Source organism: Hippocampus comes, unplaced genomic scaffold (assembly GCF_001891065.2).
Source record: "Hippocampus comes isolate QL1 unplaced genomic scaffold, H_comes_QL1_v1.1 scaffold90, whole genome shotgun sequence".
Classification (NCBI taxonomy): Eukaryota; Metazoa; Chordata; class Actinopteri; order Syngnathiformes; family Syngnathidae; genus Hippocampus; species Hippocampus comes.
This window is the reverse complement of record NW_017804912.1, coordinates 311,153-324,971: the sequence shown is the minus strand read 5'-3', so window position 1 is coordinate 324,971 and position 13,819 is coordinate 311,153. Positions and strand designations below refer to the sequence as shown.

General features: G+C 44.5%; 2 protein-coding genes across 5 annotated transcripts in view; one reads left to right on the top strand and one right to left on the bottom strand.

The window, feature by feature from the left end:
* Positions 1 to 14: 14 nt before the first annotated feature.
* kng1 (kininogen 1) lies at positions 15 to 4,428 on the top strand. The gene is made up of 10 exons (XM_019884462.1): positions 15 to 116; positions 261 to 338; positions 1,045 to 1,182; positions 2,348 to 2,464; positions 2,575 to 2,650; positions 2,894 to 3,063; positions 3,138 to 3,248; positions 3,347 to 3,445; positions 4,100 to 4,203; positions 4,398 to 4,428. The coding sequence occupies exons 2-10, from the start codon at positions 282 to 284 to the stop codon at positions 4,426 to 4,428; spliced, it is 903 nt and encodes a 300-aa protein (XP_019740021.1). The 5' UTR covers positions 15 to 116; positions 261 to 281.
* A 698-nt stretch (positions 4,429 to 5,126) lies between these two features.
* LOC109525170 (phosphatidylinositol 4,5-bisphosphate 3-kinase catalytic subunit alpha isoform-like) overlaps positions 5,127 to 13,819 on the bottom strand; it is a 17,330-nt gene continuing 8,637 nt past the window's right edge. The window contains exons 12-24 of one of the 4 annotated variants that reach the window (XM_019885477.1): positions 12,504 to 12,628; positions 12,287 to 12,368; positions 11,901 to 12,065; positions 11,011 to 11,114; positions 10,720 to 10,891; positions 10,444 to 10,550; positions 10,238 to 10,359; positions 10,076 to 10,154; positions 9,790 to 9,960; positions 9,545 to 9,662; positions 8,612 to 8,763; positions 8,190 to 8,352; positions 5,127 to 8,110 (exon numbers count right to left, since the gene is read on the bottom strand). In XM_019885477.1, the coding sequence (XP_019741036.1) occupies positions 8,003 to 8,110; positions 8,190 to 8,352; positions 8,612 to 8,763; positions 9,545 to 9,662; positions 9,790 to 9,960; positions 10,076 to 10,154; positions 10,238 to 10,359; positions 10,444 to 10,550; positions 10,720 to 10,891; positions 11,011 to 11,114; positions 11,901 to 12,065; positions 12,287 to 12,368; positions 12,504 to 12,628 (1,668 nt within the window). In that variant the 3' untranslated portion in view covers positions 5,127 to 8,002. The remainder of the gene's footprint in view (positions 8,111 to 8,189; positions 8,353 to 8,611; positions 8,764 to 9,544; positions 9,663 to 9,789; positions 9,961 to 10,075; positions 10,155 to 10,237; positions 10,360 to 10,443; positions 10,551 to 10,719; positions 10,892 to 11,010; positions 11,115 to 11,900; positions 12,066 to 12,286; positions 12,369 to 12,503; positions 12,629 to 13,819) is intronic. The other 3 variants (XM_019885495.1, XM_019885486.1, XM_019885499.1) reach the window with 3 other exon arrangements.

Here is a 13,819-nt window from a genome sequence, read left to right as displayed (position 1 = left end):
ATCATCCTCAGCGAACTACATTTTCAGGAAAACTTCATTCAGTCGTCCATTCCAGGTTGAGGAGGAGTCGACGCCGATCGGATCAACCGCTGGCCTCTGCGAAACTCCGTCTAAGTGTGAGAGCAGCACATTCTTTTCATCGTAACCTTTTTTTTGGGGCGGGGGGCGCTTTGAAAGTTGTAGCTTATGATATCGATTCACACGAATCCCTTTTTGCGTTTCGAGCTGAGGTCCAACTTTTGTTCTCCTCTTTGCCTCAGAGTGGCCAAGAACCGAGCACAATGAGGAGTGGCGTGGCTCTGACTACGCTGGTTCTGTTGGGCCTCGTTTGCAGCCAGGTAAGGGCGCTTCCGGGGAATTTCAAGTGTATGGTGCTTTTTGGGCGAGCAGCGCACCCACCACCTGAAGAAATCAAGTCGAAGGAATTGGCAATTAACAAATTGCCACGGTGGAGTACCCTGAACACTGGCGGAGGTAAAGGGTAAATTTATTGGTGGCTCAAAGTGCACCACCAGTTGTGCATCTGCTCTATAAATTGTGACTCAGACGTACCAACTACATGTATGGCTGTGGCATCTGATGAGATGTGGATTCCTTTTCAACATTGCTAAGCCTCAATAAGGTCATGGGTGCGAGCTAGAGCACGCTTGGGCCAAGAGGCGGGCTTCACTCTGGACTGGTTGCCAATCACGGGATGCAAGCAGTTTTTTGGGGGGAGGGGACACCGTTTAAGGACGAAACATATTACAAATACAGTACTGTACTTGGTTTGAGCATTTCATTTAAGGAAGTAACATGCATAACAGTTTCAGATGTGGAAGATATTCCTAATATTAAAAAAAAAAATAATAATGGGGAAAAAAAGCCTTATCCTTGGCGTTATTTACGGTATGAGAATTGTTTCATGTGTCGGCACAAAGAATTATTGATGTCTTGCGCCACCATTTAAAAAACACATCCAGTGCAGGGGGATGTTATCATGTTCCTCGCCAAGTGACCTTTCCATGAAAGTTGTTTGTGACTGTCAACGTTCTCCCCTTGAAGGACGTCCTGCCAGGCGTTCACATCTTCTGCGACGACCCGTCTGTCGAGAAGGCCGTTGCCAGCGCTCTACACATTTTCAATGACAGGCAGAGCACAAGCTACAAGTTGGCCCTCTACCAGATATTAACGGCCACCAAGGTAAAAAAAAAAAAAAACGCGTTCAGAGCTAAAATGCACTGCTGTTGCCTCAAAGCACACCGGTTGTCTGATTGGAAAGCGATCATGTGCGACCTTTTTCCCGAAGCAGTTAATATGTAAGTTGAGGGGTTCATTGTTTTTAGTGGATCGCTCTACTTTACGAAAGGAGAGCTGGAATACTTTGAATGCAGTTTTATTAAAAGGGGGAGGGGGGGTGTCTGCACCACAGCACGCTCAAGAACACAACTCCTTCTTCCGGCTATGAAAACACTTCCTGTTTTCTTCAGCCAATCAGAGGCTGTCAACATAAACGTGTTTAAGAAATTATCAAAGAGAATATAACTAAGGTAATTTTAACATCAAAGACAATAATGTAATGTTCAAACATAAAATGATAATAATTAACAATTTAACAAAAGCTTACAAATATATCGACAAGGCGTGCAACTGTAATATTAGGGCTTTGCTGATTTGGTGATGCAGGTTTTGTTGCACTGCTGCCAAGTCACAGTTGCTTCTCTCGTCGAGGGAAGTTTGAAGTGGCTCCAAAAAGTGAGAGCTTCAAACACGGTGAAACTTTACTGATGATTTTTACGGTTCATTTGTGAGAAACATCCTATCCTTAACCGTGGCCTAATCACACCGTAAGAGCGGGAACGCATTTCACAATACATACAAATAATTAGCAAACATAGTTCGCGCTATACACTAAATATTGACATACACGAATGCTCTTAGACATACAATTATGACACAAAACACACCTTTTGACTCTTCGGGGGAGTTGCCAAGTGTAAAACGCTTTTGTTAGCCTTCGTAAATCAACTGTGGCCGCACTGAAGCTGTCAAGGTAACTCTTGGCGAATCGCGCTAAACAGGAAGCGCAAAACAGGAAGTGATCATTCATCTGTAAATGTCAAAAATATATATAAAATAAAATCACTACTGCTGTGACAAATAAATGATTATGTTTTGACGGTGTTAGCAAATGTCAAAAATATTTTTTTAAAACGTCATTTTGAGAGAACAACAGCATATACATTTTGCCTTTTGGTCACTATAATAAATAATGACCTCCTCATGGCTGTCTTTGCATACACAAATAATTTGTAAAATGTTAGTTCACAACTCAACTGTGTGCGTATGTGTGTGTGTGCTTCCTCAGTCAGAGAACGGCTCGGAATCTTTCTACTCGCTGCATTTTTCGAGCAGGTTTACTGACTGCCCGGCAGGAAGTCCAAGACCTCACACAGATTGCAACTATGACCCGTATGGGCGCCAAGTAATGAGATTTCATCGGGTTTCCACTCTTTGTGGAGTGAATTTTATCGTTGTGGCCGAGTGTGTCTTGGATTGACAAATTCTTCTGCGAAATCCTGGTGTTTCCGATAGGTGCCTTTATCCTGCAATGCCACAGTGGTCATGACAGAGACTGAAGCTCACACGAAACAGGTGCACTGTCTTCTCGGTGAGTCACTCAGTTCATGTCGTGCCTGTGTTTGAATTGTGACACAATCCTGAAAGATAACCAGCGGAGGAGGAATAATTCTCCTGCACACTGCTCAAAATAATAACTCACTATCAAAATGAACCAGCACTACTTGCATGAAAGGGAGCAACATGTAGCACTATGCAGAACCCATAACGCAAATGTGGATTTATGTCTTGAAGCCTTAAAACCATCTTTGTCTTTTTCACCAACTTTGTCCAGATGACCATATCGTGCCGGAAAGAGCTTCCTGTCTGGGCTGCCCGATGGAGATTGATGAGAACTCCGAGGACATTAAAGTTCCTCTCTCCTTCTCCATCTCCAAGTACAACTCCATCTCAAACTCCACACACCTGTTTAGTCTGAACAACATTGGACGCGCAACAAGACAGGTGAAGGCTCTCGGCGTCGATTTGGTGGGAGAGAGAAAAAGTATGGAGTGTTCAGATGTTTGGTGGCCTTCCAGGTGGTGGCGGGTTTCAGATTTAAACTGCAATTTGACATGAAGAAGACCACGTGTGCAAAGGCTGAACACAGCGAACTCAGTGACCTCTGCGTGCACGACGACGAGGCGACGGTAAACACGGTCGCAAAACATGTTTGTCTCGCTGTGTGTGTGAAGTTGGCGAGCCAGCCGCATTTCTCACAAGCTCTCTCTTGGTTGGGTGTGTGCAGGAGTTCGTCCACTGTCATTCCACAGTGGACGTCGCGCCGTGGAGACATGTGCCCCCTCAGGCCAGTATAGACTGCGCGGACGGTCCTCTGCCTCCTCAGGTAAGCTCCCGGTCACTATCTTACATGCAAAAATGATTTGGGGTGCTCCAAAATAAATGAAAAAATAAAAATAAAACCACACAGCAACAAAAGTGTGCAGCTGCATGCCTTTTCTGCCTTATGCACCTGGCAGAATACGGCTCTTTTGCACATATACTGTAGATAGAAAATGAATGGATGGAAGTGTTTTTTTCTCCATCATTTATATAACACACAGCAGCTACAAGTCAATGGTGCATTTTGATTTACATACAAACACGTGGCAGCGATTGATGCACCCTCCTAAAAAAAATTGGGGTTACTCATAGATGCCACTAGATGGCAGCAAACCACTAGAAGCTCCTCAACTCAACGTGTTCAAGATGTTTCAAAATGGTGGCTGAGTAACACTTTCATTGTTTTGTCCAGGGTATAAAAACAGCAAATAAGTAAATTTTTTTTCAGGGGATAAAAAAAAAAAAAGATGAATGTGCAATTGCGGAGTAGCTTCATAAACAACAACATACTAATAGATAGATATAGATAGATAAAATGCTGAGATCGCGCCCCTATATTGCTGCATGTCCCTTTTTCCCAATAATGTGCGATCATAAAACTTTACCGGCGAAACATTTGAACCGCAACACACTTATACATTTTTTTTTCCATCTTCAGCCATTTAGTCGGCGCCTGCCCCCCGGCTGGACCCCCTTTAGGGACGCGGTAAAAGAGGATCCCGTCCCCGCATCAATTCCTGCATGTCCCCTTTTCCCAATAATGTGCGATCATAAAACTTTACCGGCGAAACATTTGAACCGCAACACACTTAAACATTTTTTTTTCCATCTTCAGCCATTTGGTCGGCGCCTGCCCCCCGGCTGGACCCCCTTTCGGGACGCGATGAGAGAGGATCCCGTCCCCACATCACTGCCGCTCCCGCCCGGGATGGCACAGCTGCGCCTCCCACATTTAGGCCTCTGCGTGATGAAGACCTTCTGGCGTGAACGCCTCACCGAGGGAAGACGTATGATTCCAAATCATCTCTTGATATCGAGCTGTTCAGCAAAAATCTCCACCTGCCACAATGAGGACTTCAAACGTGAAATCGAGAGAGGGTTTGATTCAAATTAGAGGTGAAAGAGTTGATCGCAGTCCACTGAATCCATTAAAATGATCAATCTTTGTATATATAATACAAGGCAACACAGTACACGTTCAAATCACGGCCGAGTGCCACTGTAGAGCGGAAATGTTAAGATTTCCAAGTTGGCCAATATGGAGAAAATAAAGTTGTTTTGACTTTTCTTTCCGGGGCTATTGATGTTTCTCAATGGAATAAAAACTCAATTCAGCCGCTGTTGAGGAATGAATTATTTGTCACTCTAAAATTTCAACTTAAAAATATTTACAGTCATAATTGCAGGGATCCAGTCTGTTTGCAATAGGAGGCCTGCAGCCAAACCCAAAACTGTTCCTACCCTTGCCTTCGAAATAATTTTGGGCTTGACTGTATACACCCGATAAATAAATAAACAAAAATAAAAAAACTGATTTCAAGAAAGAATTTGTCTGAAAGTGGTGACAGGGGAGAATAAATAACTAAGGGCTTTGTGTTGATGACATCTTGCGTTGGTAGGTTGAAGAGGGCTTTTGCGCCGAAACCGATGGTGCGCACTTTTGTGCAAAAACACACGCAGTCTGGTCAATGTTTAACAAATGTATTTGTACATCTTCACAGAACGCTCCAATGGTCAGTCAGTCAATCCAGTTACAAACTTTTACCCTGTGACCAGTCAGCCAAACAGAAAGACAAGGATACAATTCAAAATTTTAAAAAAAAAACGTGTTCAGGAGAAGATGAACCTGTCAAGTGTTCTGGAAGGAAGCAAACTTAAGGCATTCATTTTCAAATGTGTGTGTGAGTGCTTTGCAACGAGGACACGTTCTACCTTCATCCAATTTCATGCGGGTAGGCTGTGAAAAAAAAAAAAAAAAAAAGAATACACTGGCCCAATGTACATTCATAGTATAGGCTAAGGTTTTGTCTTGTCAGCATGTCATCTGATGGAAATGTGGGACATGTACAATAAACAACACTGCATATTAAAAAAAAAAAGGCTGATGACCACATAATCGCTGCATCAGTGACTTTGGGGTCATTTCAAGAAAAATGTTGACAGTTGGTAGTCGACACCGTTTTTCCTGCGTTTCTCCAAGTGGAGAAGTTTCAAACCCTCACAAGCCGCGCTCATGTTTCAAGCCATTCAAAATGCTGGACAACATCAACGGTTACATTCACAACGAGCAGGTTCAGGAGGGAGCGAAAAGGTTTGACAAAAAAAATGAACATAGACAACAAGCGAAACATTACAACTATTTCTTCATTTCACATTAGTGTGTTGTGCACTCGTATTGCATTGGATTTGCGTTCTTTGCGTGTGCGTGTGTGTTTGTGTATTGTTTAGGTATTTGTTGACACGACCCATCCGAGCCAATCGCAGTTAACAATACTCTAACTGACTGTAGATCATCCCTGTGCATTATATAGGGTAGATTTGCTCATATATTAGGCAGGAAAGCTAGATTTTTAAAAGCTGCTTTTTTGTTTAGCATTTTAAAAGTCCTACGTCATATTTTCAGCACACGTAATCTGCTGGGAATCATCATTTTGAGGCTTGGGTTAAGAATAAAAAAGTGAAATGTATCGACATGCCTCATGGGAGAGTCGCCTTGATGCCAGATCACCATCACAACATGGCAGGAGAAACTTGACGACAAGGCTGCAAGCACTCAAGGCCCAGCGAAACACACACGTGGCTCATAAACAGACACTGTACTGCTTTTATCGACACGACTTGAAAAATACACCGACGGTGGTTCACAGTTTTGAAGTAAAACGAAGAGGTTCATTCTAGTAGTCTTTCCTCTCCTCTCTGCATCTCAAGATAAGCGATGCAAAAACCGAAGGAAAAAACAATGGTGAGTTGGGGTGCCAACACACGGCGTTATACAGACACACACACATGGTGGGACAGGCCAAATCCGTTCTGCAACCTGCGCAGACATATGAACATGTACGTGACGATCACATGAACAGGTAAGGACAAACATATTGCGTAATGCTTCATCAACAAAACTATTTCAGAAACATGCTGTCTGTCACTGATTTGCTTGACTGCATGATGAACTTTGACACCCCCCTCCCCAAGGAAAGTAAAAACTGCATCTGAGCTCATGATAAACAGCGACTGCACATCTGGTTTGTGGTATCAATGAAATACATTCAAGCCACTCATGCTGCAACGAAAATGGGCATCACAGCAGAGCACAACTTCGACTCGATAATCCAGTCGAGCCTCAAGTGGGCAGGTTTAGTTTCATGGCGGGCTAAGACAGTGGGCGTCCGCACATTTAAGCAGTGGATAAGACGGGATTCTCATACAGTGCCAGTGCCGGGCTTTGGCGGGCAAGAATGCGGAGTGTAATGCGGCAACGCCAAGGCATTTTGATCAACAGGAAGACGTGACATCGCACCTTGACTCCTGCTAATGTGGAACTCGTAAACTGGCCGCGCCGTTCGTTTTGCATCACAACACGTAGAGGAAAGCAACACTCCTGTCATTGCAGGAATAATAGCCGTAAAAAAAGACAGAAGGAGTGCCTACATTGCTATAGTTCAAAGTGTCTCAGAACTTAAAAAAAAAAAAAAAAAATTAACAATAGCCTGGAATCTGTCCCATGACACAAATATGACAAACACGTCACTGACACTGAGAAACCGAAGACGGATCGAAGAAGCGGCATGCAGGCTAACTGAAAAAGTGGCTGAAACCCGTACATACCTGTAACATCCTTTCCAAAGTCATCATAGAGCGACGTTTGTGTGTGTGTGTGTGTGTGTTTATTTTTCCCCCCAAAATGTTGGTTTTGATAAAGAGGCAACAATCACCCTGAAGTTGGTTGAAAAGTCTGAAGGTGCACCACCAACAAATGCCCCCGAGGGTGGAGTGCTGTTTCTAAGAGGTTGGGGGGGGGAGGAAACAAACAATACGTCTTGGAGCCTTAACAGGGGCAGTTTCACCACAAACACGGTGGAAGACGGAAGGCTAAGTGCACAGGCGACCATCACAGGTCCCCATATTGAAGTCAAACTTTGTCATTTTTTTTCCTGTCCTCTTCTTGTTGGCACTGGCAAGGAAATGTTTCCCGGGAAAACAGAGTGAGGCCACAGCGCAGCACTCAACAAGCAGCAAGACAAGTGGCTACATTTGTAGCTCGATGAAGAATAATGCTGAAACCAATTGGTAGTTTTCCTCCAGAAGTGTAGAAGTGCAATGGGCATTTGGGTTTTCCAGTGTTATATATTAAAAAAAAATCCCAAGGAAGAGCTTCCAGGAAGTGTGACTTCCAAAAATGGCATCATTGCCACCAGAATAAAGAAATCAATCACGTTGGCAAAAAAATAAAATAAATAATATCCATCATCCATGATGCAAGCCGCTTATCCTCAACGAAGGCCACGGGCATGCTGGGAAAAGCTGAAAACAACCAAAAAAGTTTGTTTGTGTGCGGCTTAGCTTAGTTAAGTGCATGCTGTCGAATTGTGTGGAAAATCCAGTCCATCTTGGTGGTCCAACCGCCATGGTGAGCGTCGTTCATCTGTTTCATGAAATAGTCCAAGGCCTCCTGCAAAAAGAAAAACGACACACGAAAAGACTCGTGGATCACGTGGCCGTGATATAGGAAGGTTTTCTCTTCCTCATACCTGTTCTGTTTTTTCCAGGGCCAAGGTCTTCCTAATGTAGGCGATGTCATCAAACGACTGTAACTCGGGCATGCCGGAGCCCAGCATCATGGAGAACAGGTTGATGAACAGGTTGGCATGCTGCCGGATGGCCAGGTAGGCTTTATAACACATTTCCTGGAACCTGCAGAGCGTAAAATAAAACATGAACGTGCTTGTACTACTTCAAAAGACAAAACGACACATCCTGTATTAAACCTCTGAAAACAGGTCAGGGCTGATGGCGGCCACAATAATGCCATGAAAGGTTGAACAGTTCCAACGGTCGGTTCAGAATGCAATGTTGACAAAAACGCCACTGTTTTTAAAATCAGCAAGGCCGGTCGAAATTGACAACGTAGCAAATGAGCTGGTCAGTACATTAAAAAAAAAAGGATGCACACCTCTCAAACTCTTTGGTCTTGGCGCACTCTTGGGAGCCCTTACTGATGACGATGAGGAAGTCTTGTGTCAGCACAAAGGGCACTCGCTCTCTCTTGTAGCCAAACTTCTTTTTCTTATGATCCAGGAAGTGTCCAAAGTCGATATGAAATAACTGCGGCACAAGGCAAAGAGTCAAGGAAGAAGCCATGGCTCACATTTGTCTCTCTTACCATAGTTTGTCCTCTGATGTCAAATCTTTTCAACACTATGCTAAAGTGGTCCCTTGTGTAGTCCCGCCAGATTGTCATCACTGAAAAGTCTGCCTATTTTTTTGGAACGCACACCATAGCACAAGGCAGCAGGAAAAGTAGGACTACTTTCGGGACTAGAACTTGCAAGCCACAAGACGTTTCCAAAGCCCTTTCGAATCGAAATCGCGTTTTTTGTGACACGGCAAAGTTTGGGGTAAAGTTACAGTTTAAACAATAGATATAGGCAATTACAAAGCATTTCGGGGGGCTCAATTACTCGGGGTTTCTATGTATTTGCGAGAGGGCTCCGTCCCTTAAACCCCACAAGAGGTGGGCAGTTACCGTACAGACTCCACAAAGGATGGTTAGCACCCTTTGTGGCGCTTACTCTGTATATCTCGGACTCTATCAAATTAAATAACATCTTAATAATAATTACCGTTTGCACCACCCAACTTGAGAGCGAGTGACAAGTAACCGCAGCGTCTTAAGTCCGCCAACAGAGGGACCAAACTAACTCGAGCCATCTAGTGTGACATCACTGAGCTGAGGTGTCGGAGCCTTGCTCAAAAGCACGTTGACGGGAGCCAGGATGCAGACACCCATTTTGTCAGCGACAAGCCACTTTTTTTTTTCTTTTTGTCACCTCAAAATATCCCAACGCTCACGCTTGGACACCACAGTGTGTGTTTTTGTGGTTACCTGCCCATCATCTTTGACCATAATGTTGCTGTTGTGCCTGTCTCCAATCCCAAGAATAAACGTAGCTACACAGTAGCCAGCACAGGACCTTGTGAAAAGGTCCACAGCCATGTCATACCTAAACATATGAGACGTAAATATGGGAAAAGACGGCCAAATGTGAATTAAATGAGCATTTCCGCGAGAGGACAAAAAAAGATGAAGAGAGCTCAGTAAATGGTGCCGTGATGAGCTTCCGGACTTACATCTCGCCCTTGTTCTTATCTCGGAGCCACTGATGCAGAGTGTTTGAATTGAACTGCAAAGCTCCTTTCAAGCCACCTTTACACTGAATCTGCATGATGGTGTGTGAGCTGCGAACCACCTCGATGAGACCCACGCAGTCTCCTAATGACAGGCAGCCGTAGGGCAGCATGCTGGAGGCAAAAAAAAAAAAAAAAAGGACATTTTAAATCAAACACGAGTGCACGCATGTGACGAGCTGCGGACAACGAGGTGGTGAAATCTGTGAGAACGCTGAATTGCATGTACCGCAGGTCAAGTCCCTGATTCTGCCAAATGTTCTCCATGATTTTGATAATCTGCAGAGTCAGCATATCTTGGCGCAGGTCTACAGCATCAAAAGACAAGCAGGAAAGTCAAAATTAAAGACAAGCGGGCAACTGCGATGAGAGGAGTTGTCATGTATGTTACCGTCTCCATTTTTGAAGATAATCTCGTTGTTCTGAAAGAGGAGCTCGGACATGATGTCGGGATTTTCCCAGTTGAGCCACAAGGGCCTTTTTGCCGATGACATGATCCTGCATTCCTCGAGCCTGCGCGTGAACAACCTCGCGTCATTCCAACGACACTTTAGCGCATGGTGACGCATGAGCATCACCCCCCCCTTCCCTCCTAACCTCAGGTTGCCTAGTTGGTGTGCGGGGTTAAGGGGAGAGGTGAAATTCTGTAGCGCATCCATGTAGTCTGGTCTTTTCATCTGGTCCACCAGGAAGCGCATCTGAACCTTCACGCACACGCAAGCACATCAATATGCGGGGACAATAAACACGTGCTGTGAAGAATTTCTGCTCGACTTCAACCTCTGCGACCTCAACGGTGAGAATACGCGTGCAGAAAAAACAGGCCCTCTTCCGACAGGAAAACAAAAGTCCAAATAGTGTGAATGGGAGCACCTTCTGCGTCTCATCCTTTTTCTCCTGTTTGAGGATATCGGTGAGATTGATGAGCTTCTCCATGGCCTCCACCTGCCTGCTGAGGTGTTTGAGGTACATGCCGCAGGCCCGGCAGTAAGCCTCCAGGAGTAGACCGAACCTTTGGCTCACCGTTTTGTTGTGCATCTCGGCCCTAGGACGACAGAATGAAGGCGAGGCTGACTATGACATGTTGCGCGGAAATCATCGATTGCGGCCAAGAGGACGCGGAAGGGCAAGCTGCTATGTGCTTGCAAATTTGAATGGACTCACTTGAGATGCCAAAAGAAAAAATGTCCTATTCTTTGATTCGTGAGGGCCTTTTTCAGTAGAAAGCGGGCCAGAGGATTGTCAAGGTACTGCTCATATTTTATAACCTGGCACAGGAGAGACAGGAATGGATTATTATTGACAAGGAATTTTAAAATGTAAAAGTTTTTAAAAGAGGAGGTCCCCATCATGATTTTTTTTTTTTTTTTTTGCAGCCGAATCCGAGGACGGGTCACTTGATTTTGATTCGATCCAATACCTCTGCAATGCAATGCAAATTGTATCAGTTATCTTTTTTTATGGAGGGGGGATAGGGTATCCCAAGCAGATCCCTTTTTATTTGGTTGTAAATTGGCAGTGGTTTGAATCAAGTACGGAACAAAAAAAATGTTATTGCTGACGTCAAATTTTAAAATCAGATTTTTTTTTTCCCAAACAATCCCAATCAGCTGAAAATCACGTGACCGGTCCCGATTTCCAATCATGTCGATCCAATCGGGACAACCCGAATTTTAAAAATCCCCGCAAATTACAAGACACTTAAAACATCACAAATACAAAAAAGTCAGAGAATTGCTTTCCATTGAAGACGAAATTATTGAAACCATCAAAAACAGTTATAGGTATAATAAAGTCCTTTTTTCAAAACAAAAGGTGTATTTTTCTGACAATCTCCTTGCATTGTATCAAGCTGCATTCTCGAAATTCCTTCTCATAAGACAACAACTTTTTATCCCGACACAGTCCACACACTGCAATGGACAGTTAGGACTGTTGGAAAAATTTTTTTAGCATTTTTAGATGAGCATTGCCCTGCCTGAGGACTATGATTGGGGGGGTTCCCGACCCTTTCAGGTGTCTCTGGATACAAACGGTTCCCAAAAGACACTTACCTGTACAAGCTGGATGAGGTACTGAGACAGTTTGTCATCGGTCAGGTATTTATCAAGGCAGCGTACGGCAAAGTGTCTAACCATGGGGTCCGGGTAGTTACAGTCCAACAATTCCATGGCTTGCTCCGGACGGATGGACGGCCATTCCTTCAAAAGGCAGTACATCTAGCATGCAGGAGTATAGAGAGAAAAGCACACCAAAAAATATTGCGCTTGTGCCATAGCGATGGCAAATCGACGTCGAGAAAGAAGACATGTGTAATTCAACTACGTATGTGTGATGTAAAATAACGGTGCAATTAATCTTTCCAAATTTGCATTGGTCAGCTGAAAAAAGCTCCTCCTGAAATATTAGCTAGACACATTCTTCATAACAGTCAGGATACCTGTGCTACTTCATCTCTGGAGTTCCATTTGACAGCGAGAAGGATCTTGGGAAGGATCTCGGGGAAATTCATGCAGTAGTGCCTGTGGGAAAAAAAAGGAAGGCACGGATCAACAAATTGAATGGACATTGATTTCGAGTAAGAAAATCCCATTTTGGGACACGAAGGTACGAAGGTATAGGAGTATTCTTTTACAGGTTATCCAAGGGGGGGCTACCTATGTCTCCAGAGGAAGTCTTTCTCCTGTTCGGTGATTTCTGAGAGCGGGTCTCTGTTGCTGAGCTGTCTCAGCTGGTCGAGGTCGCCCTCGGTCAGGGCATGATCTCTCGCCACCCGGTTGCTCTGCAACACAACAGCAAGAAGAGACAGCCTACAGTATGACACCGCTTATTAATCATATCGTTCAGACTTAAGGCTCCCATCTCGGATAGGAACAGTGAGAGACAAACTCACAGGTGAAACGTCCGCTGCGGGGTGAACAAATAGTATTGGGGTGCAATGTGGGCATTCGGCCACATCATCATTGTGCAAAACAAATGAAGCTCGGACGTGATGCATTAAGGGCCTGTTAGCAAAGCTTCTCCGCCAACTCGAGTTACAGATAAAAGGTTAATAGACCACGTTACGCCTTCATCATAAATAAATCAACTGTGCATTTTCCCTTCTTTGTGTCCCCCAGTATCTGATGGACCACTGTAAAGATATCTGACATTTCGGGAGCCAGTGAAGGGATGCCAGAGTAGGAGTGATGCGCTCCCTCTTACGAGTACCAGTCAAGAGGCGAACGGCAGCATTTTGGACCAACTGGAGCCGCTTCATGGAGGATTGGCCGACTCCAAAGTCAAGTGCATTACAGTATTCCAAGACACACACTCCAAAGTTGATTCCTTGCAGTCCTCTGCATTGGCCATGTGAATGCTAAATGTGCTTTCACTCGTATTTCGTCATGATGATGAAATATTTCAAGTGAAAAACACCCATCGCCAGTCAATGAACCGTGTCCAACTTTGTTTGAATCTGTCGTTGATACCTGTCCCGAGAGGTTGTAGTTGAAGCCAAGTTCTCTCGAGATGGTCCAGTTCGCATGATCCTCCACAGCGTTCATATCGGGGTATTTAACCGGACTGCTGAAGTGGTCAAATTCCAGCTCCAGACACGGGGTTTCCTGCACAACACGGTCACAGTGTGAGTATCAGGCAAGATCCATGAAAAGGTTTGCAAGAGGTGTTCAAAAGGACTTTGTTCAGGCTCCTAGAGGAGAACCAACACTGAATTCTACCGAGCCAATGAATGTATTCTGACACCTCAAGACAACTAAGCGGGCTATCCTGTTGTATGCATGGTATCAGGGACGAGCTGATCATTTACCTTATTGGGGTTGGAGCCTGTGACCCCGATGGGATTGAGAAGATCTTCAAGGCCATGAGGAACAGGCCACAGGTTGAGTGCCATCTTGTTTGCCACCAGAGTGTGTGTGTAGTCAAACAAGTTGACGTTGCCCCAAGCCAGTGGACAGTGCTCCTGAAAGAAAAA